General features: G+C 38.7%; 1 protein-coding gene across 1 annotated transcript in view; it reads right to left on the bottom strand.

Moving 5' to 3' along the window:
• LOC122107736 (serine/arginine-rich splicing factor 10-like) overlaps positions 1-19631 on the bottom strand; it is a 41226-nt gene extending 21595 nt beyond the window's left edge. Inside the window, 1 exon segment of the mRNA XM_042679539.1 lies at positions 19182-19631. Within this exon segment, the coding sequence (XP_042535473.1) occupies positions 19182-19631 (450 nt within the window).
• Between the last annotated feature and the right edge of the window lie 4745 nt (positions 19632-24376).

Raw genomic sequence — 24376 nt, 5'->3', positions numbered from 1 at the left:
ATTATTTACCATAGCTAAGATATGGAACCAACCCAGATGTCCCTCAGTAGATGAATGGATCAAGAAAATGTGGTATATATACATAATGGAATTCCATGCCTCCATCAGAAAGAATGACATTGTCCCATTTTTTAAGAAATGGAAAGACTTGGAAAAAATTATATTAAGTGAAGTAAGCCATGCCCAAAGAAACATAGGTCCCATGGTTTCCCTTATTTGCAATATCTAGTATATGTATGAGTCAAGTGGAAAAGGTCAGATAATGTGATGTTAGGAAAATGAACCCTTAGATATGTATTTTAATGCTTTTTTATTTCCTGCATTTGTTTCTAATGCATTTATAAGATTATCTCTTTGTTGCTTTGTATGTCCCTCCCCCACAGTATAACACCTGCTTTCCCTATATTAGATGTCTATATAACTTGTGGAGGAGATGGGGAAAAACAAGTCGTTTAACGATACAGGTGGGCCTGTTGCAAAAACGAGAAGTACAAGATCATGTTGAAAATGAGCTTTACAACGTTGGTGCGGGGGTGGGAGGGGTTAGGGGGAATATTGGGTGGGGGGGGAGGGAAGGGATGTGAAGGGTAAACAAAGGAGGAGGCTGCAATGCTTGATAAGAAATGTACGCATGATCCTGCCCATGTAATTGTAACCCCTCTGTACAGTATGTTCACAAAAAAAAAAATTAAATTAAATTAAAAAAAAAAGAAAATGAACCTTACAACTTTGGTAGGGGGGGGTGGAGGGGGAGGAGGATTAGGTGGGGAGGAGGGGGGAGGAGGATTGAGTAGGGGGGTGGGGGGAGGATGGGAAGGGTTGGGAAGGGGAAACAAAGGAGAAGGCTACAATACTTGATAAGGAATGTACTCATTATCCTGCCCATGTAATTGTAACCCCTCTGTACAGTATTTTCACAATAAAAAAATAAAAACAAAATAAATAAAAAAATAAAATGACGCTAATTGAAATGAACTCCAAAAAAAACCAAACGCTATGTTTCAAATGAACTTTACAACTGGGAGGTGGGGGAGGGAAGGGATAGTAGAAGAAAAACAAAGGAGGGCGGTAACAATGCTCTACAAGAAATGTACTCATTGCCTTACTCATGTGACCGTAACCCCTCTTTTTTACAACAAAAAGATTCCCACTTAAAAAGCCATAAAACCATTTCAATGTGTTTGCTATTTTTCCCACCATAAAAATCTACTTATAGCCTGGCACCGGTGTCTGATGCCTGTAAATCTAGCTACTCAGGGGGCTGAGATCTGAGGATCGCAGTTCAAAGCCAATCCAGGCAGGAAAGTCCGTGAGACTCTTATTTCCAATAAACCACCAGAAAACCAGAAGTGGCTCTGTGGCTCAAGTGGTAGAGTACTTGCCTTGAGCTCAAAAGCTGAGGGACAGTGCCCAGGCCCAGAGTTCAAGCCCGATGACTGACAAAAAAATCTACTTATAATCTGAAGCAATTACCATTAGCTAACTACAAAGAGCTTCCTGCCTTCCCCATTAAATATAACATTAAATATTAAATAACATTAAAAATATTAAAAATAAATAGGAATGTTTTTAAATTGAAAAGTTAGTAAGGCATAGTAATCTTATATAAAATTTGATCTAATTAAGGTGATTGTTTCCTCAGAGAACAATGTATCTTACTAATAGATTGTCAAAGTATCATTTGTTTATTAATTGCTTGTGATAAATACTTTTATTTAATAATTGGTTGAGCATTTATGTTGAGTAATGTATTTGGTGCTGGGAATATTGATATAAACAATTAATATTTTCAGAATAATGTGTTCTACCACTCAAGAGTTCAAACTGAGCAGAACCAATAGGGCACAGACAATAGGCCACAGTTACTGGTATCCATCCATCCTTCCATCCATCCATCCATATCGACATATTCATAGTAAAGAATATATTATAGAGTTTTGACCTTAGATTGTAGAAGCTATGTATCTCTGATAGGCTGAATCTTCTGCATCTAAGATTTCATACTAAAATCTGGAGGGCAGACCTTTGGGAAAGAGATGGATAAAAGGCAGAGGAAATAAGGAACTGGGAAGCTAGTTCACTAGGATGGACTAGAATATTTGTCCATATCTCCACATCTATGAGCCTCCAAGTTGAATGTAGAGGTGACTTATAGGTGAATTTGGAGTTTAACAGCTTAACAAATCTCTGGCCCATAAGTCCAGGAAGCTGAAACAGGATCAGAAAGTATTTTGGAACTGAGGAAGCTTAGCTGGATGATGCACCACATCTCCCAGGGCATCTAGTAGAGAAACACTATGCCTGAGGTATAACAGTGCCTTGTGTTTTGCCCTGAACTTCCAGATGTAAAAAGTGAGGATGCCTGCTTCTTCACTTCCAACTTCCAACTTTCTGATAGCTGTGTTCTTTACTCACCAAGAATGATTAGGGAAGAGAATTCTTGGAAATGTAGCACCAGCCTAGCTAAGTTACCACAGTGCAGATTTAACACATATTCTTGTATATTCCTCAGTTATAGACACTGGCAGCCACTCTGTGAAGAGATTAGGAAAGTTACATTCACCTATTTATATTACTTCTCACAACTCAAGTGATAGCTAAGGCCTCAGGAAATGAGCAGTGGGTAGAGGCAAGACCAGAGCACTCAGTGCCTGATTCCCAGCCCTTCTACTGCCTATAGGGAAGGATCTGACTCCCAAAGGTGACATTTGCTCTCAAAGGACATTTTGGCAGATGTTTTTGGTATACTAGTTTTCCATGGCACCTAACTGAATTCTTGTTGAAATCTTTGCTTCCAATACATCAGAAAGGGCCAGGGAATAAAATTATATTTGATGAGTGCTGGGAATGTGGCTCAGTGGTAGAGTGCTTGCCTTGCATGCATGAGGCCCTGGGTTCCATTCCTCAGCACCACATAAGCAGAAAAACAAAGCCGGAAGTGGCGCTGTGGCTCAAGTGGTAGAGCGCTAGCCTTGAGCTGAAGAGCTGAGGGATAGTGCCCAGGCCCAGAGTTCAGGCCCACGATAGTACCTAAAAAAAATTGTATTTGATGAGAAGAACACTAAATTTTAAAACAATTTTTCTTGATTCCACATCTATTTCTATTCTCTTTGATATTTGCATGAAACTCTACTTCAGAAAAGATCAATATTACCCAAGTGGACCATGGGGTGGTGAGCCTGATCCCATATTTTGTCCCTGAGTATATACACATTCATTGCAACCAAATAATGTATTTTTACCTTAGCAGAGCAAAGTCCCACATTTTTCTACAGATTACATTGTGGGTAGAAGAAAGGAGAATGTGAGAGTAATAGGTTTACTTGACAATTTAAATGTCTTTTATTGAGAGTGAAGCCATACAGACAGTGTAAGAATAATTCATTTTCATTGTTGAACAATGATAATATCCATAGCATAAATTCTCATAGTCATGAATTGGGTTTAGTTTGAAAATTTTTTACTAATCATCTACAGAAAACTAAATAAAAATCATTTAGCTTTCAGGTATCTTACTGTCTTCGACACACACAAATTGAAGATTAATGGTATTAGTAATTGAACACCTTGGATAAAGTAACAAGCCACTGCTTTGTAAATGCAATCTTAGGCTTAACCTGGGCTTTCAAACAAGGCTACTACTGTAGTTGAGGAAAACAAGCCGTCAAGGTGTTGGAAATAACTTTAGCTATTACTGTAGCCATTTCCCAGCACTCTTTTTGTTGCTTTATAATTAATAACTCATAAAAATTTCAAAAATACATTAGCATTTGACTTGTTTTATTTCTAATTCATCCTATTTGAACTCAGCTTTATGGAAAATTTGGAGTACAGTTCCTAGAGCATGAGTATTTATGAATATTCATTTACTTTTCATCAATCTGAAGATTATTTCTGGGCATAATATTTTTCTATAAAAATCTTCATTTATTCCAGTAATGATCATAGATTTTCTTTTAAAATTGGAAGTATCCAATTGGCAAAACTAAATTTTGTCTTCATTTTGTAACTGAAGAGTTATAGACTATTCACTTACATATATGTTTGTATTTTCATCAGTGAGAGATTTAAGAAACTGATAGATTCAATGCTAAACAAAAGAAATCAAGAAGTGTCTGATCACAGATCATAGATCTGTCTTATTCAAAGAGCATTGCAAATTTGGGTTTTTTTTTTTTAAGATCCAGCTTTTCAGAGATGGCATCCTATCCCTGTTGTTTTCCATGTCTGGTAGATACATTTGGCTCTGAATGTCAAGGATAGAGAGACCTCATTAAAAGCACTAAAATTATGCTTATGCATACCTTCTCAGCATGCAGATGCCAAGCCAGACACTTCACTAACTACCCAAGGGCCCATTTTACTGCTTAGAGAAAGAACCCAATTTTTCCATGCTTTCCTTTCTAATCAGGAGGACAACAAAACATTCTTCCTAAGGAAAGGAAAAACAAAAAAAAAGGTATGACAATAGCTGTCTGGCATATAGCGGGGCTTGTAGCATTAATAAATGTGTAACCCAAGCAGGTTTGAGGTAGGGAAGACATTATAAATCAAACTTGTAATCCTACGTATGTCCAATGCTGAGATTGGGAGGATAAAGATTCAAGGTCAATTGAAGCAAAAAGTTTGCAAGACCCCACCTCCACCAAAAAAGTTAGATGTGGTGGCATACACCTGTCAGCCTAGCTATGACGAGAAATATAAACAGGAAGATCGCAGTTCAGGCTAGCCCAGGAATAAAGTAAGACCTATCTAAAAATATAACTAAAACAAGAAGAACTAATGATATAATTCAAGTGATGCAGTTCCTGCCTAATGAGGGTTCAAGACTCCAGCAACAACAACAACAAAGAAATGAAATGATTTCCTCTCCCCCTTATATAAAATGGCAGAGCTAAAGAAGTTCTAGGAAGACAATACAAAGGGCTAAGAGGGTGTAGTGGAAGTGGTGGGAAAATGACAAAGGTAGGTTGCCAGGCAGAGGAGTGTTGGCTGTGTAGCTACCGCTAGATTTGAGCTGGGAGGAAAAGTCTGACCTTTGAGAAGTGCATGGTGAAGCCCAATTAAATGACAGCTGTAAGGGAAGGCACAAAGATTCCAGAGGCAGAATGAAATGACTGACTCTTTGCCTCATAGCTGGACAAAGAAAATGTCAGAAGATGCCTTTGGTTATAGAAAAATGAGCTAGTATAGTGACTCCTTAACAAGAATCTCTTAGTTTCCTTCCACGTCTACATCTCTTTAATTCTCTAGACCAATGAAAAACTGAAACTGACTCACATTCAAAACTGTGTTCATTGTTTTCCTTTCCTTATCACTTAATGAGCTCTCTCAGCCTTCATAAAAACTTGAAGACAAGAACTTATAATCAAAGGAAAACCTAAGTAAACCCTGAAGCTTCATCTGCTTCTAGTTAACTTTGAAAAAATATCACTAATTGTGGAGGTAACATAATCTATTATAGACAATCTATTACAATTAGACAATCTATTATAATTAGTCTCCACGAATTTTTCTCTAGTTGACACCTGTAGGTGAGTTATAATGATAATGGTTGCCTAGGATACTGTTCAGGGACTTGAAGATCACTTGTTTTGAAAGCACTGACTCTTCCCTTGGGACTGTGAGCAGGTAACCAATGGTTGACACCAGCAAGGTGAATGAACTCAGACTCTCTGCTAATTGCAACTGTCTTTTGGTTACTTTAAGCCTGGGTCAGAGTTTGACTCATTTCAGACTAGGCATGTTAGTCAATTAAGGAAAGTTTGTCTGAGACTGGTAGGATGAGAATGACTTACCTACATTTACCTCATTTCTCTCCTCCTACTTTAAGGCTGCAGGCACAAGATAAGACTAAGGTATTTTCAGTGTTTTCAGAGACATTATTACCTTGTGATCATGTGGGTATCAATCACCACGCTTCACAATACTCTCTTCCACACCCCAAAACAGCACCTACAGGCTTCTGGTCATTAATCCTTTCCTAGCCTAAATCTCCTTTCTCCTATGTGCCTGAGATTAACAAGCGGTTTAAATACATGCTGTGTCCCTACCTCTACTCAGGGTACTAGTTCAACGTTTTGTTGTTTTTCTGGTATTCTAAATAAATTTTTGTCTAACAATTTATGCACTATTGGTTGTTTATGAGCATCAAGTAAATGGACTTGGGTCCAGTAACAGAAGTGTTTTCCCCCCTCTCTTGTTCTAAGATGTGACTATCATTACCTCCTCTAAGTAAATTAATTTTTTTTTTTTTAATTCCAGTCGTGGGGCTTGAACTCTGGGCCTGGGCGCTGTCCCTCAGCTCTTCAGCTCAAGGATAGTGCTCTACCACTTGAGCCACAATGTCACTTCCGGCTTTTTTCTTTTTACTTATGTGGTGCTGAGGAATCGAACTCAGGGCTTCAGGCATGCAAGGCAAGCGCTCTACCGCTGAGCCACCTTCCCAGCCCCAAGTAAATTAATTATTATTATTATTATTTTGGTCAGTCGAGGGGCCGGAATTCTGGGCTTGGGTGCTGTCCCTCAGCTCTTCAGCTCAAGGCTAGTGCTCTATCATTTGAGCCACAGTGCCACTTCCGGTTTTCTGGTGTTTTTTTTTTTTTGTAGACAAGAGTCTCACAGACTTTCGTGCTTGGGCTAGCTTTGAACTACGATCCTCAGATCTCAGCCTCCTGAGTAGCTAGGATTACAGGCGTGAGCCACCAGTGCCCAGGAATTAATTTTTTGTGCATCAATCCTAAGGTTTGAATTAAGGATTTGGGTGCTGTCTTTTAGCTTTTATCCTTAAAGCTAGTGTTCTACCACTTGAACTAGAGCTCCACTTCCAGTTTTTTGTTTTTTTTTTTTTGCTGTAATTGAAGCTAAGAGTCTTATGGACTTCTTTGCCTGGTTGGCTTGAAACTGGATCCTCAGATCTCAGCCTCCTGAATAGCTAGGATTACAGGCATGAGCCACAAACGCCTGGTCCTTCCCCAATTTTTAATATTTTCTTATCTAGCTTCTTGATTATTGCAATATCCAGCTATACTTTTCTCTCCTGGTTGTTCCTTGATGTTTTATAGTCTTACTAATTTTTCTGAAACACCATTTTAATCTGATGCTCTCCTGCACAAAGAATAATTACTCATTACTTTAACATTTAAACTGCTCTAACCACTTAATTGGGTGTACTTTCTTGTTTTTTTTTATAGAGTTGTGTAATTGAATGAGATCATCTATAAATTCCTATAAACACTCCACGTGGTTCTGCTTTACTTCATGGGTCTTTTGAAGTAGATTTTTGTTTTAACATATTTAATTGATCATTTTGAGTGAGAGAATTGGGACACAATTCTCTCAGAAGATACTCTTCTCTCAGAAGACAAAGGTCAAAGCAGACTAAGAGAACACATACATTAGTGTCTGTATCTTTGGAAGGCAGCTATGCTAACCACTATACCACCAACGCCTGCCCTTGTCTGTATCTTTGGTTTGATGGTTTCTGCTAGAAGAACACTGGGTACTCTTTAGGGCAGGGAGTGTCCTTAGAAAGCCATCAGATGGAGCTCATAGGTTTGTGCATTCTAACAACCATTTAGGAAACTTCCTTAGCCTATAGCTGGGAAAGCTCCATGGTGTAACTGACTACTACCACATAACTAGCAATGTACACAAGTTGAGTATAACATGTTATATAACTTCAAAAATATTTGATGTTAGAGTTTATAGCTTATAATGATGAATAACCATTTCTCATTTATCTCTGTAGTATATGACTTTTCAATTTTTTTTATTTTTGAGGTTCTAGAGATCAAATGAAGTCTTTTTCATGTTGTTAGTCAAGCCCTCTACTACTGAGCTATGTCGTAAGCCATTTATGCTTCTTAAAAATTAATATTTAGAGACAGGATTCTTGCTATGTTGTTTTATTTGGTCTGGAACTCCTGGACTCAAGTAATATTCCTGCCTCAGACCCTTAAATTGCTGGAAGTATATGCAGGAGTCTCTGCACCATCTTAAAGAATTTTAAGGTTTAGAAAAGTATATAATAGAATGTGAACTCAACTGATGAAAATATTCTGTAATTTACATTGAACTAAACTAAATAGATCTGCTACATGTAATTTATAGCCAGAGAAACTTTTGTGTAGTTCATTCTGAACTGGCATACACAAAATGGGTAATACAAGTGGCTGCTCTTTTAGTTTCTATATTATACAATACTTCTCCTTCCCCTTCTCCCTCCCATTGCCTCATTCCCTCCCTTTCTCTCTCCACATCCCTGCCCTCCCCTTTCCTTTCCTTCTCTTTTGGGAACTTAGGTTCAGAACCTAACATGGCTTATTTCCATAAAACAGCCCTATACTTTTCTCATTATGCTTTTCTCACTATACTTTTCATAAAACAGCACTATGTTTTCTCATAGTGAATTTGTTCATATGAGTATCAATTTCATTACAACTGGACCTTCAAATGGATCCTCTATTAATCAAACCTAGATGGTAGACTGAACAAAAAGATGACTTAGTGAAAGAACTTCACTAAATCAGAAAAACCTCACAGTTCGATAATTTATTAGCATTGTGACCTTGAACAAGGCAATAGTCCCCTTCCCCTAAAGTCTCCAATCCCTCATTTGTCAAATGCATCAATACCTAAAGTCAGGAATAAATGATGAAATGTAAAGGCAAATTCTCTAAAGACTAAATTTAAAGTGGTTCAAGGCTTGAGGTATCCATCCATTTTATACTATCCTCTGATTTTATCTTTTTCACTATGAAGAACTCATATTTTTGTTCTTTCCAACACCTCCAATCTCTAGGTGCTATGGAGAAAAAAAGCAGTATCTAAAATCTAGCTACCACTAGACCATCCTAGAATTCCTAATTCTCCATACTGCTCTCTGCAGCCTTTTGCCACAGCTGACCTCTGAGAAGTCTTACTTAAGAGCTCATGGCTGATAGAAATGGTTTTAAATAGAGCCCTTGGAATGCTGGAACTTGGTAATTTAAGCCAATCACAGTGTTTAGGGTAAATACCAAAGTGGCAATGAAGAAGATCAGAAACCATTTTTAATAAGCTGGGGGCAGACAAGGGTCTAACTCTGGGAAGCCTTTATCCCTGCAGCATTTTGCTTTAGACAATAGAAGAGCTGATCTGGTAAAATTACAAATAAATAATCAGATACAGCTAAATCACAATGTTAACAGGCAAGGCAGTACTTCGTGATAGGAAACAACATATTGTTTCTTTTGGGGATAGTGATAATGTTTTATTTATTATACTAGCTGATGAATGTGGGTGAGTTCCTTTTTGAATGATTGCATTGAGACAAATATCTACCATTTGTATACTTTTTGAGTGTATGTTATTCTTCAAGTAAAAATAAGAACTAACTTAATTAAAAAAATGAGAGCCTGGGCTGGGAAGGTGGCTCAGTGGTAGAGCGCTTGCCTTGCATGCATGAGGCCCTGAGTTCGATTCCTCAGCACCACATAAGCCGAAAAAAAAAGCTGGAAGTGGCACTGTGGCTCAAGTGGTAGAGCATTATCCTTGAGCTGAAGAGCTGAGGGACAGTGCCCAGGCCCAGAGTTCAGGCCCTCTCCCAGACCCCCTCCAAAAAAAATGAGAGCCTTTGGGTTGTGGGAAAATTTAGAAAAGGTAGTTATTTTCAAAAGTGAGATTTAGGGATAAATATACAAGTGTTCTTTTTGCCATGAGAAACATTGGGAATTTTAATTTTTTTGGACATTTGGGTGTAAGTGTTATGGACAAGATAGCTGAGAGAGTACAATTGACAAAGAATGATCAGAAGTTAAATTATTCAAATCCATGTGAAATTATTCAAGCATTATATTTTTCCTTTTATAGTAAATTTATTAACATATTTTTATTTTTTTTATTGTGAAAATTCTGTACAGAGGGGTTACAATTACATGGGCAAGATAATGAGTACATTTCTTGCCAAGTATTGTAGCCTCCTCCTTTGTTTCTCCTTCCCATCCCTTCCCATCCTCCCCCTGTTCCCATATTTTGATATTTTGATATGCTGTATTTTAATGATTATGCTCTTCCCTCTCCTAGGTGTTCTCTTACCCTTGACTAATCTCATTCCAGAAAGATGCACCAGAAAGTATCTCCAAATGTATCATAACTTCATGCTTACAAGCTGTTTCTTGTTTGTTCCTTTCCTTTTGCTGTGATAGATGGACTTGGCTTGAACTGCCAAGGACAAAGAAAAAAAAAACTTCAGTAAGAACTATTAAATAATTCCCTTTTCAGAGGCTCTAGCCAAACTGCTTAATATTAATTGAAATTGGATGGACACACAGTTTGAAAGAGAAAAGTTGTTAAGATCTCTGGATGAAAGAAATCTGACCTGACTCTTAAAATGCCATGGTAAATGGTCAATCTTAGAAGAAAGACAGACTTATGATAGCAGCCACCAAGCAATTACCATATGCTAGGCACTATTCTCTAGTCTGTGTGCATTAATTCAACTCATTAGTTCTCCCAACATCCTTCTAGGTAGGTCGGATTAGGATCATACTTTATCCCAGGTAGTTAATGGGGAAGAAAAGGATCATGACTTTGTCACCCATAAAACTGAATTTTTTCATCCAGGCATCTCTCCATAGACATTTATCAGAGCCATTGGTCTGTTCAACTTTTAAATAGGTAAGCAGATCTGAGATAAAGCCAGTTTTTAGAGCTCTTTGCTTCTCTTAAATAGAGGTCACTGGTTACCCCTGTTTTTAGACTATGACTCATCCAACACCTGAGTCAGTAGTAAGAGGGTAAGAAGTCTATCAACATCTCTGCTACAGCAGGATCCACAATAGTGTATACTGGTGCAGGCCCCATGTCCCTAGAGTGAGTGCTGGATGTTCACTATCAGCAATGTCTCTCCCAGGATCATTCAGCTTTTCCTCTTTGCTACTTTGACCCAAGCAGTTGGGTCACTACAATTATACAACCTGCACATTACAACCCTGAGACAAAAAAAAATGCTCTGAATATCACACAGCTTCTCTGTGGCCTTAGATTTAACCTGGGTTTTGTTAATCATCTCAGGGAGGTGAGTGAGAAAGCTAAATCTTCCTCCCAGTGTCCTCAGCTAGAGACTGTGATTCTGCTATGAATAGCTTAGCACTTTGGCACTAGTGTTTGCCTTTTATTATTCTGGCTGTTCATCTGACCTATCATTTCTGTTTGGCCCCATTGACTGATCAATTAACTCCTCTTGACAGTATCCAGCTGATGAATTCCATTACAGGAGCCCTTCTATAACTCAGGTTAGATTTTCCAGTTCACTTCTTACTCAAGTCCCTGCTTTCTTCTTAGCTTTCCTCAGAGCATGCGGTGTGCCCTGCTTGCCTGAATTAGGACATTATTACCTTTATGCAAAATCTTTTAGCATAGGTGCTGTCAGTTCCTGCAGTTAACTCAAGTTCTGCCACCTTCACAATAGGTCAGCAGGGGAAGACCAAAGCTAGTGTTTTCTGACACCTCCTGGACTATTTTGAAAGCTTACTTAGCCGTGTATCCTGGTGCCTTCACATTGTCCGTGAATCTTCAAGTTTCTGCCCTTCCCTTAGCTCTTCTCCTTCCCATTTTAAGACTAATTAGTGACTTTAATAATAATCAATGATTCAGATGAAACAGTTGGAGTCAGTGAAGTTGTGGCAGGTTATGAAGGACCCTTAGTGGAATGCTATAATAAAAGTATTTTTGAATTGGGTAAAAAGGAAGCCAATGACATTTTTAAAATTTGCAATATATTTTATATATATTTTTTATTTTTGGGTCCGGTTGTGAGGCCTGAACTCTGGGCCTGGGCACTGTCCCTCAGCTCTTCAGCTCAAGGCTAGCGCTCTACCACTTGAGCCACAGCAGCACTTCCGGCTTTTTTCTTTTTGCTTATGTGGTGCTGAGGAATCGAACCCAGGGCCTCAGGCATGCAAGGCAAGTGCTCTACCACTGAGCCACCTTCCCAGTCCCTGCAATATATTTTATAACTGGCAAGGCTCTTTCCAATGTAGTTTGGTAAGTGCAAAATGGGCAAAAATAATTTTCAAGGTGTGTTCTCCCATCAAGCTCTTTCTTTCATCTTGCCTTAGTTATCATCCTCCATTTAGCCAATGAGACATCTGAAAAAGTAATGCAAGCAGAGGCTTAAAAATGCCTATGCAGGCTGGGAGCCGGTGGCTCAACACTGTAATCCTAGCTACTCAGGAGGCTGAGATCTGAGGATCATGGTTTGAAGCCAGCCAGAGCTGAAAATGAATGAGACTCTTATCTCCCATAAATTATCCACTATCCAAAAGCCAGGAGTGGAGCTGTGGTTCAAGTGATACAGCGCTAGACTCGAGCAAAAAGCCCAGAGACAGTGCCCAGGCCCTGAGTTTAAACCCCAGGGCAACACATACACACACACACACACACAAAAGTGCCTGTGCATTACCCTTAGCAACCTACTGTCTTTTGGAAACCTGTCTCCACATGTAAAGAAAGCCAGGCCAGTCTTCTGGGGAATGAGAGAACCATGGAGCAGCCAAGAAGAATCTCAGCCAAACCTTAGATAACTAGCTTGTTATTGGTCAAATATGAGTAAAACTATATAGGACCATCTAGCACCAGGAAAGCCATCTGAGGTTCTGAGCTAAACCATCCCAGATCAGAGAGGAATCACCCATCCAAACTGCAAAATCACAGAAAACAGTTGTGGGTTTGTTTAGGCCACTAAAATTTTACTATGGCTTAATATGTTCCATAATAGAAAACTAACAGAAAACTCATGCTCTCTGGTATAATCCCAGACTTGTCTTGGAGTGAACATAGGTTAAGTGACTTAACTAAGTTGCTACAATTGTTTTTTAATTAGCATATATTAATCACATAAAACAATAGATTTTGTTGTGACATTTTTATACATGCATATACTACTAGATCCTATTTACCCTCCCTATTCTTCTCTTCTTAACACTTTACTGTTCATCCTCTTCCATTTCCCAAATAGTCCTTCTTACACTTTGGTGTCTTTTTCTTAGCATGTAGTTTTCACATATGAGTCTTCTGACTCTTCTTTATTTTGCTTAGCATGATGGCCTCCAATTTCATTTATTTCCCACATATGATGTATTTTGTTTCTTTTATTGCTGAATATAACTCCATTTTATATATATCATATTTTCTATGTCCATTCATAATGTGATTCCATTATTTGATTATTGTGGATATTGTTGTTATAAATATGTATGTGGAATTATATTCATTTAGATATATGCCTGAGTGTGGTATAGTAGGGTAAGTCAGGTAATGAGTACAGTTCTTTTTTAAAAAAAATGTTATTCCCTCCTTCATTTTCTCCTAGTTTTTCCCTTCCTGACCCCTTTGGCCCTAAGTTGCAAAGCTCATTTCCAACATAGTATCTAGTGAGTATCACTGATGAATTGGTTCACTCTTTGTCCCATTGTTTTGGTAATTCCTCTTCCTTTCCCCAAATTGGATAAAAACATGCAAGACAAAGGGTATAGAAATTTAAAAAAAAAACAGTGACAACAGGAAATAAACCAAAGGGGCAAAAGGAAGAAAAGAAATAGCTGCAAATAGTACAATAAAAAATCCTCTTATTTTCATTTCTTAGTTTCGTTAAGCATTGTTTTACATGGTCATATGCACTTAGCTGTTGAGCCATTGTCATCTTCTCCTAACAATATTTTAGACATATTCTAGTTATTATAAATGTGGGAAACCATGCAACCTATGTTTCTTTGATTCTGGCTTACTTTGCTTAATATAATTTTTTCCAAATCTTTCCATTTCCTTACAAATGGGGCAATATCATTCTTTCTGATGGAAGGCAGAATTCCATTGAGTATATATACCACATTCTCTTGATCCATTCATCCACTGAAGGGCATCTGGGTTGATACCATGTCTTAGCTATGGTAAACAGTTCTGCAATAAACATGGTGTGCTGGTGGTTTTAGTGTGGGCTGGTTTCTGGTCATTTGGGTAAATCCCCCCCCCCCCCCCGCCACCCCCCCCCCCCACCCAATTGAGATTCTACCTCACCCAAGTTGGAATGGCCATTATCAAGAAAACTAATAATAACAGATGCTGGTGGGGATGTGTACAAAAAGGAATGCTATCACACTGTTGGTGAGAAGGTAAACTTGTTCAACCACTCTGAAAAGCAGTATGGAGGATCCTCAAAAGACTAAGCGTAGAGCTTCCCTATGACCCAGCAATTCAACTCCTGATCATTCAACCTCTCATTTCCTTTTTCAAAAAGTGTTTAGTGAGTTTCATTTGTTGCTTTCATATACATGTATGATATCTTAATCCTACTCACCTCTCAGTATCCTTTCCTTTTCTTTCCTTCCTTCCTTCCATCCGTCCTTCCTTCCTTCCTTCTGTCTTTCCCTCCACCCTCCCCCTCTATTTATGCTAGTACTTGTACTTGAACTTGGGGCTTTGGCACTATCCCTGAGCTCTTTTGCTCAAGGCTAGTGCTCTACCATTCCAACTACATCTCCACTTCTGGCTTTTTTTGTGGTTAATTGGAGATATGAGAATCTGCTGGTTAATTGAAAGTAAGATGCTTATGGACTTTTCCTTTTGGACTTTTCCTTATGGACTTTTCCTGGGCTGGTTTTGAATGGAGATCCTCAGATCTCAGTGTCCCGAGTAGCTAGGATTACTGTGGGGAAACACTGGCATCCAGTCCTTTCCCTGTTTCCTTTTGCATCAATACCTCCTTATATTTATGCCTTATTATCACTATCATTATTGTCATCATCGTTATCTAGGTTTTGATTCTACAGATCAGTGTAAAGATGAAATTTGAATTTGGGAGCCTTGCTTATCTCACTCATCATAAAAGAATCACAAGTTATCCATTTAGAAGTATTTTATTTATAAAAATAAAAATCTCAACTACTATATCACATATAGTCATAGAAAAGAAAATGTTGAGAATAATGTATTCAAAGCTAATTGACAGCAAATCCAAAATTGCTCACTTCTTTCTGCTGGTTGGCACTTCTACTTAGAAGCCTTTCTTGGTAAAAAAGACTAGTGGGAAAGAGAGACATCTGTTCATAGAAGGAAGGAAAAATCAATCATCATTTTGGACAAGTCATACACAGGGATTCACAGAAGAGAGCTTAGTTCTAGCAGAGGGCTGCTGCTTTCACATCTTTATTTCTTTTCACTCCCATGAAATCTCTCTCTCTCTCTCTCTATTTTCCTTCCTTCCTTCCTTCCTTCCTTCCTTCCTTCCTTCCTTCCTTCCTACCTTCCTTTCTTTCTTTCTTTCTTTCTTTCTTTCTTTCTTTCTTTCTTTCTTTCTTTCTTTCTTTCTTTCTTTCTTTCTTTCTTTCTTTCTTTCCTTCTTTCCTTCTTTCTTTCTTTCTTTCTTTCTTTCTTTCTTTCTTTCTTTCTTTCTTTCTTTCTTTCTTTCTTTCTCTTTCTTTCTTTCTTTCTTTCTTTCTTTCTTCCCTCCCTCCCTTCCTTCCTTCTTTCTTTCTTTCTCTCTCTCTTTTTTTCCAATTTTATTTTCTTTAATCGATCTGTAACTATTTAGCCATACACCATCTTTTTTGTGTGATGAGGTAACAAAGTGAAACTTGCTTCAAAATCTTGCCATACCCCTCATCTTGAGTCTGAACAATGACCTGAAAATAATGTCCAGAGTCAAGAGCAGGGCCACAGGAAGGGAAGCCTTATAAAGCAGCATTCCCCCCGCTGATACTGCTGATTTGCAGATCTTTCTTTTCAGAACCAATACTTTGGTTGCATTGTTTCTATTCCATAAAGTATCTTTCTTTTTTTTCTTTTTCTTTTTTTTTTGGGGGGGTTCCGGTCGTGGGCCTGAACTCTGGGCCTGGTTGCTGTCCCTCAGCTCTTCAGCTCAAGGCTAGCGCTCTACCACTTGAGCCACAGCGTCAATTCCAGCTTATTTTTTTCTGCTTATGTGGTGCTGAGGAATCGAACCCAGGGCCTCATGCATGCAAGGCAAGCGCTCTACCACTGAGCCATCTTCCCAGCCCAAAATATCTTTCTTTAGAGAACTGTTTGTTAGTAAGATATGCAGACAGAAATAAAATATACAGCAATGAGAGTATTCTGTACAACCCACAAAGAATTTTCATGTGGGTAATAAAGAGAACACAAAAGGAAAGTTGCTGATGTGTAAGAAAGTGGGCGATAAGCACCGCTTCTTACTCTCATCAAATGACAGCTCTCTTGTTACTTTATTTCCTAGCTTTGTATTCACAGTTAAAAAATAATATTAACTACAGAAATAAAATAGCTTATTGTTACTAATATATATATATATATCGCACATGAAAGGGGAGGAATGTACTTAAATCTTAATTGTTTTCTGCTTTTCTTTTCCTGTGTATTTCTTTTGTGGCTCTCTCTTTCTGAGTCCCTGTACCTTACATATACATCAAGAGGAAGGATGAGGAAGTCTTCTATGGACATGGCTCTGGATAGTAGTGAAAGAAAAGTTTTTTTTGTCACCATGGTGGGTCAAACACAAGAGATGGTAGTTCCCTGCTGGTTTTTTAGGCTAACAGTAGGGCTTGAACTCAGGGCCCATATGCTGTTCCTGAGTTCTCTTTCTGATCAAGACTGTAGCTCTACTTCTTGAAGCACAGCTCTATTTCTGGCTTTTTGCTGGTTAATTGGAAATAAGAGTCTAATGGACTTTCCATTCCAGGCTGGCTTTGAACTTCAATCCTCAGATCAAGGTTACAGGTGTGAGTTACCAGCACCTGGAGATGACTTGATTTTAGTTTTTTAATTTTTTTTATTGTAAAGATACTGTACAGACAGGTTCCAGTCACATGAGTAAGGTAATGAGTACATTTCCTCTTGAGCATTGTTACCCTCTTCTTTGTTTTTTTTTTCCCAGCCATCCCTTGCTCCCCACCTCCTCCCTTCCTCCCACACCTAAAGTTGTAGAGTTCATTTTTTAAAAAGTGTCTTGTACATCTCATTGTTACAATGGGTCAACCTGTATCCTTGTTTCAGCATTTTGTTATTTCCCTTCCCCTCCCCAAATTAGAAAAATGTATATACAAGATGCAGGACACTGGAATCAAATACAGTGACAACAGGGATTATACCATGGGGGAAGAACATACAAAGAAACAAAAAAAAATTACATAGCACTTTATAAGTGCATTAAAAAGAACAGCAAGAAAAATAAAATCTCTTGTGTCTCTATCTATCTGGGGGTTCATTTCCCTTCACACCACCTTATGTGGTCATATGTGCATAGTTTTAACCTTTTCTATTTGTCTGGTAAGGTTATCCTACATGTATACTATTTATTGCTAATAAGGGAAACCATGAGAGGTAGTTTCTTTAGGTCTGGCTTACTTCGCTTAGTATAATTATTTCCAAGCCTTTCCATTTCATAACAAATGGAGCATTGTCATTCTTCCTGATAGAGGCATAGAATTCCATTGTGTGTGTGTGTTGGGGGGAAAGAGAGGCATCTCTTCATATATATGTATATATGTATATATATATATATATATATATAGTTAATTTCAAAGAACAACTCTTTGTTCTATGTTTTTTGGACTCTAATTAATTTAATTCTGATTTAATTTTAATTATTTGTTTCCATCTACTGGATTGGGGTTTAAATAGTTGCTCATTTTCAAGGAGCTTTAGGTGCCTTGTTAAATTGTTGGTTTCAGATCTCTCCAATTTGTTCATGTAGGAACTCAGAGCTATAAACTTGCCTCTGAGTACTGCCTTTGCTGTACTGAGGAGCTGGTAGTTTGTGTGCTCATTTTAGTTAAATATCATGAGCAGTAGAATTTGCTTTCTAATCTCTTCCATGACCCACTGGTGGTTCAACAGTGTGTTGTTCAGCCTCCATGTGTTACAGGATTTTCTTCGGTGCCTTTTGGTGTTGAATTTTAATTTTATTCCCTTGTAGTCTGAGAAAATGTGGGGCATAATTTCAATGTATCTGAATTTGGACAAATTTTCTTTGTGACCTAGAATGTGGTCTATTTTAGAGAAGGCTCCATGTGCTGCTGAGAAGAACATGTATTCTGATGCTGCTGGATGAAATATTCTGTAGATGTCTAAGTCTAGTTATCTATGCAGTTGTTGAGATCAGAGCTTTTTCTGTTGAGTTTTTGCTGGGTTGATCTATCCAGCAGGGATAGTGGTGTGTTAAAGTCCTCACCAATTATTGTCTTTGGATCTATGTGGGATTATAGGGAAAGTATTGATTCTTGGATAAATTTGTGTGCTCCAGAATTTGGTGAATCGATATTTAGAATTGTAATATTCTCCTGAAGGAGAGATCCTCAGATCAGGAGAGATCTGAGATTAGGATTGCAACTCCTGCCTGTATATGGGGACCATTTGCTTGGTAGATGTTATTCCAGCCTTTCACTTTCAGAATATGTTTATTTTGTGAGCAAGGTGTGTCTCTTGAAGACAGAGGATGGAAGGATCTTGCCTTTTGATCCAACTAGACAATCTATGTCGCTTAATTGGAGAGTTAAGTCCATTAATATTGAGAGTTAGGGCTGAGAGGTGTTTGTCTGTTCCTACCTTTTTATCCATTTTTTAGGGCACTGTGCCTTGATTGTTCTTGCTGTGATTGTGTAGTTCTCTGTTTGTGGGCCATTTCACTGCCAATATTCCATTCTTGTTGTTTTTTTTATGTGTAGAACGTCTTTGAGGATGTTTTGTAAAGCTGGTTTGGTAGTGATATATTGTTTCGGTTTTTCCTTGCTGTGGAAGGTTTTTATTTGTCCTGCTTTGAATGAGAGATTAGCTGGGTAAATTATTCTTGGTTGGTAGTTCTTTGTCTTTATGGCATGGCATACCTCATTTCATGCTCTCCTTGCTTTCATGGTCTCTGCTGAGATGTCTGAGATGATTCTGATTGGCTTACCTTTATAGATGATTGTTCTCTTCCCCTGGCAGCTTTAAGAATTCTTTCCTTAGTTTCTATTGATCCTGTATGGACTATAATGTGGTGGTGGGATGTCCTATTCTGGTCTGATCTATTTGGGGTTCTAAAAGCTTGTTGGATAGTATCTGGATAGGCCTGCCCTTTGTATATTTGGGAAGTTCTCTGCTAGGATTCTGTTGAATATATTTCCTAATCCATTGGCTTCCCTCTCCAGGCCTTCCTCTCTACCTATTACTCTCAAATTAGACTTTCTGATTGTATCTTGTAGTTCCTGCAATGATCTGTCATGTTTCTTGGTTTTGTTATGAATATCTGTGTGTTCTTTCTCTATGGAGTCTAAATTTTCTTCTCCCTCAGAAATTCTGTCTTCTTCCTCCATTCTGCTTTTAAGGCTTTTTACTTTGCTATTTATCTCCTTTCCTTCTTGCTGGTCTTTCTGAATGGTGGCAAGCTCTTTATTGAAGTTTTCTTTTAAGTCTTGAATAGATTGCCTTACCTCCTGGAGTTGTTTTTTAGGATTGTCTTTCCACTTCTCTAGCTGGTTTTCTATCTTTTCATTGGCCTCTTTCTCCTTTTGTTGGAGGTCCTTTCTCCTTTTATTTGTGGAGACCATAAAGTCGTCTATTAGTTTCTGGTTGGCCACGTCATGTTCTCCAACTTTTAATTCAGCAGATTTACCAGCCATGCTTTGTTGTTGTTCTTCTTCTTGTTGTTGTTCGTCGTGGGGCCTGAACTCTGGGCCTGGGCACTGTCCCTCAGCTCTTCAGCTCAAGACTAGTGCTCTACAACTCGAGCCACAGCACCACTTCCAGCCTTTTCTGCTTATGTAGTGCTGAGGAATTGAACCCAGGGCTTCATGCATGCAAGACAAGCTCTCTACCACGGAGCCACCTTCCAGGCCCCCAGCCATGCTTTTAAAATATCTTGAACATTATTCTCTAGGTCATTCTTGGACTGCTCTATAGCTTTTTTTTATGTGGAAATGGAGTTGGAGTTAGTTGATTGGCTATGTTTCTTGCGTTTTTGTGGTTAGTTCTACTCTTTTGGAGACAATAGCCACTCCAATATGACTATAGGACAGTCTTTTAGGGCAGGAGCCAACCTAGTGTTGTGTAGATGTATAGAACTTAGGGTTTCACAATTATGCATAGGTGTTTCCCTATTGAGCTCTCTTTTTCTTTACTTGGAGAAGGATGTTGTGGTTCTGGGGTAGAGATTACACATAGTTGTAGCTTGTGAGATGATCTGAGTTTGGCTGATAAGTATTCCTCACCTTAGTGTTAACAAGATGGGTCCCTTGTACTCAGTCAAAATGGAACCAAGTGCAAGTTGGGTCAGATATAAACTGGTAAGGATCAGTGGACTGAAGAAAATGGAGAAGAGAAGGGTTAGGATTGAAGAGATATAAGCTTAAGTGAAAAAGAAAAGTTGGGTGTAGTGATAGTAGAGGGGGAAGAACAGCTTAGTGGACAGGTATGTGTAGTTAAGAAGAGAATAGGGGACCTTGTTTCAGAATGTTAGAGGTAGAAAAGAATTTGAAGAAAATTATGTAAGGAAAATCTTAGAAATCTAGATGAAGGTAAGAAAAGTAATTTTATATATATGTATATTTGGGAGAATTGCTGATATTAGAAAAAGTTTTATATGGTTGATTAACCTAAGATAATTTCTGTAATTATTATGTTTACATACATAGAAGGCCTTACTTTGTGTATAGAACAGGTTAGTTCTGATAGAGTAGCAGTACAATGTGAAGAGAAATGAAGAGAAAGAAGTGAGAGGAAAAAAAATTAAAATTAGGAAAATGAAAAATGGAAGAAAGAACTAAATAATGGTGAAAAATGGAATATTTAAATAAAATAGCAAATCCTAAAAACAAAACAATAAAAAAGAAACAAAAACAGACAACGAACAATCAAAAATAAAAAATAAAAAAACTAAAAATAATCTAAAGAGTATGTTTTTCGGCTTGCTTGGGGGAGCCTGAATCTCTACATGGTTCTCTAGGCAGATTCCTGATAAAACCTTGTACGCTTTGCAATAGGCTGCTTTCTTCGTGGCTTGGTTGGATCCAGATGGACTTTTGAGAAGGGAAGGTGACTGCTACCTACAATTCCACCCTCAGGCCTGATGGCGAGGAGTGGGGGAATTGGGATTTGTAGTCTGCTATCACTGCAGGTAGCTACAGGAGGTTTAAGAACAGAGCGTAGATCTGAGTTCACTTCTGATGTGATCCCTCCTTTTTGGGTGGGGCCTTGGGTCAGAGGGCTTTGGGACCCTACAGAGAATTGCCACACTTAGGGAGTAGACCCAACTGGGGGTGTTGGCATCTGCAACAGCTGAAGGGTCTTGCTCTGCGGGGTAGGGAATCCAGTGGGTGTCAGTGGTGCTGGGCAGCAGCGGTGGTGGGTGGGGCGGCTGCCAGTGGCTGAGGGCCGTGTCAACGGTGGGCTGGCAGGGCCCCTTAGCTTGGTGGATGGTGGTGAGGTCTATGGGGATCCTGCCTGCGCTGCGGGCACAGGACCTTCCATTGACTCCGGCAGCGACTGCGGGGCACTTACCTGGTGGTGCTGATTTCTGGCGGTTGCAATGGCTGTGTTTGCTGAGTTCACTCCTCTGTAGATGCCCAGCGGGCGGGTTGGTGCCAGGGTCTGCTTGCCAACTCTGAGGTCGTCTCCGGTTTCCCTCGTGACTTTCCGCGGGTCTGGTGTTGAGCTAGCTCTTCAGTTTTTGGGTGCTTCTCTGCTTAAAATCTGCAGAAAGTGGAGCTGGGGAGCTGGCTCAGTGGTAGAGCGCTTGCCTTGCATGCACGAGGCCCTGGGTTCCATTCCTCAGCACCATATAAATAGAAAAAGCCATAAGTGGCACTGTGGCTCAAGTGGTAGAGCACCAGCCTTGAGCTGAAGAGCTGAGGGACAGCGCCCAGGCCCAGAGATCAAGTCCCACAACTGATAAAAACAAAAAAACAAAAAATCTGCATGGTGCAGAGCTGCGGGGCTGCTGCTCAGCAGGGGTCTCACTCAGTGTTTTTCTTTTTTGCTTTCCTTGTTTGCCTGTTGGGATATTCCTCTCGTAGTAGGAAAAGTCTTTAGCTATTGAGTTTGATTGGAGTGGGTCACGTGAGGTAAAGTGTGTGCAGTGACCCTAGATCTTAGTTTGGTCAGAGACATGTAGTAGGACCACCTGTGAGAGCGTCACCATATAACCAGGTCTCAATGACTTGATTTTCTTAAGCTCCATTTTAACCCTTCTCTAGCCATTTGGTTAGAAAAGATAATTTCATTTAAATAATAAATATTAAAACAATATTATGGACCGTTCTTAGGGGAGTGTGTGTGCTTGTGTGTGTGTGTGTGTGTGTGTGTGTGTGTGTGTGTGTGTGTGTGTGTGTGTGTGTTCTGGGCCTGCACAATGTCCTGGAGCTCTTTTGGTCAAGGCTAATGCTGTACCACCCTGAGCCACAGCTCTACTTGCAGTTTTTGAAGGGTTAATTAAAGAGTTTCACAGGGACTTTTCTGAATGGGATGGCTTGGAACTGAGATCTTCAGATCTCAGCTTCCTGAGTAGGTAAGATTACAGGCATGAGCCACGTGTGCCTGGCCTTAGGGAAAGTAATAAATGAAGTGAGCTGACAGCCTCAGGGAAAATTCAAATCCTGCTTTCATCCAGCTCTTCCAAGAGTCGACAAAAGCTGTCATTGTCCTATTAGGAAGATTGGGGAGAGAAAAATAGATCTCATTTTCTATTCTTGTCAGTGCAGTGCTCAGAATTCCTGAGTAGATTTTTTTTTACTTTTGCTCTCCATAGCAAATGAACCTTTCTAGCCACAGCCTTCAATATTTCACACCTGGTTTGCCTTTCTTGTCTGCTCTTATATCCTTCAGAATCCCAGCAGGAACCCTCTTCCGCATCTCAGACAAGCTCCTTGCACAATCCTATAGTCAGATTTTCTATTGACTGAACTCCCTGGGAAAAGTGTTCAACCAGTCCTGGGGGCTCTGCCAAGGAGTCCTGCATGCACTGGGGCCACATATTTTTATGTTTGCTCCAGCTTGGCAGTTTGTAAGTATCCTAACAATGGTTTTGAGAATGGGAAAGGTGATTCAACAAACAATATCAGTAGAAAGAAAATATATGAGTTATGGTAGAAAAGGTGAGGAGTGTTTTGTTTTTATACGAACTAAGAAGCTAGAGGAAATATGACTTCATGTAAATTCAGTATGAAAAGTGAAGTGGGAAACTGGCTAAACCTGTATGCTTTTATGCATTTCCATTTAGTCATATTAATCCATATTAATTTCTAATTATCCAGATTTATCATTAAATGTATCACAATTTTTCTATTATTACTCTAAACAACAACTTAACCATTTCCATTTTACAGATGGATGTATTGAGCTAATTCGATAAGGACAGACTCCCATCATGGATTAGCAGTCACTGCTGGGCTGTGACTATAAAATACGTGTAATTCACAAAATTCATAGAAGAATTTGCTCCTGCAGTTTCACGGTCCTACTGTCTGCAAAAGCTATCCAACATATGGTTTCTAAATTATATCATGAAGTAAATGATAGTTAAACAAAAGTTTATCACGTTCTCATCATAAAAGTTCTATTCATAGAACTGCATCATTTTTTGACATACAGACATTATAAAAGGAAAAGCTGAATCTCTTATAATTCTGTCATTCATGGAAAGCCACTGAATTATTTGAAAGTTCTTTTAGTCTTTTTTTAAATTAGCACAAGTGTGTGTGTATAAACACATAATTAGGAGCATAGCATACATTCTAATTTACAGTATTTTATCATTTAATGTTATGTCCTAAATATTTTCCATTGATATTAGAACTTTTACAACAGTATAATTTCAATAAATACATAATATTCCAACATAAAAATGTGTCATGTTTAACATTTTTCTATTGATAACATGGTAGAAGAAATTGGTTGCATGATCAGCAATGCATTTTCTCTTTGTGGTACAAAACAAAAAATGATGTTTTTTTTAGCACCTCTTGAAGTTAGGTAGGAGCCATAATTGACCTTCAGTCAATGGAACATAAGACAAGCATATCAAGCTCAATCATAAAAATATACCGTTCAGCATCCTTCCTTCCTTCCTTCCTTCCTTCTTTCCTTCCTTCCTTCCTTCCTTCCTTCCTTCCTTCTTTCTTTCTTCCTTTCTTTCTTCCTTTCTTTCTTTCATTCTTTCTTTCTTTCTTCTTTCTGCCTCCATTCTGCCTTTCCCTCTCTTTCTCATCCTCTCTCCATCCTCTATCCCTCTTCTACACACAAATTCTGTTTGCCTTATTAGTCATTGTAGGATTTTGACTTTTATTCTGAGAGTGATGGGAAACCATTAGATGGCTTACAATGTCATAACCTGACATATTTTAAGGAAATAATTCTGGATTCCAAGCTGGAA

This window comes from Dipodomys spectabilis, unplaced genomic scaffold (assembly GCF_019054845.1).
Source record: "Dipodomys spectabilis isolate Male_0828 unplaced genomic scaffold, ASM1905484v1 ptg000053l, whole genome shotgun sequence".
In the NCBI taxonomy this organism is placed as follows: Eukaryota; Metazoa; Chordata; class Mammalia; order Rodentia; family Heteromyidae; genus Dipodomys; species Dipodomys spectabilis.
Note: the sequence above shows the minus strand (reverse complement) of the source record. Positions and strands in the feature narration are given on the sequence as shown.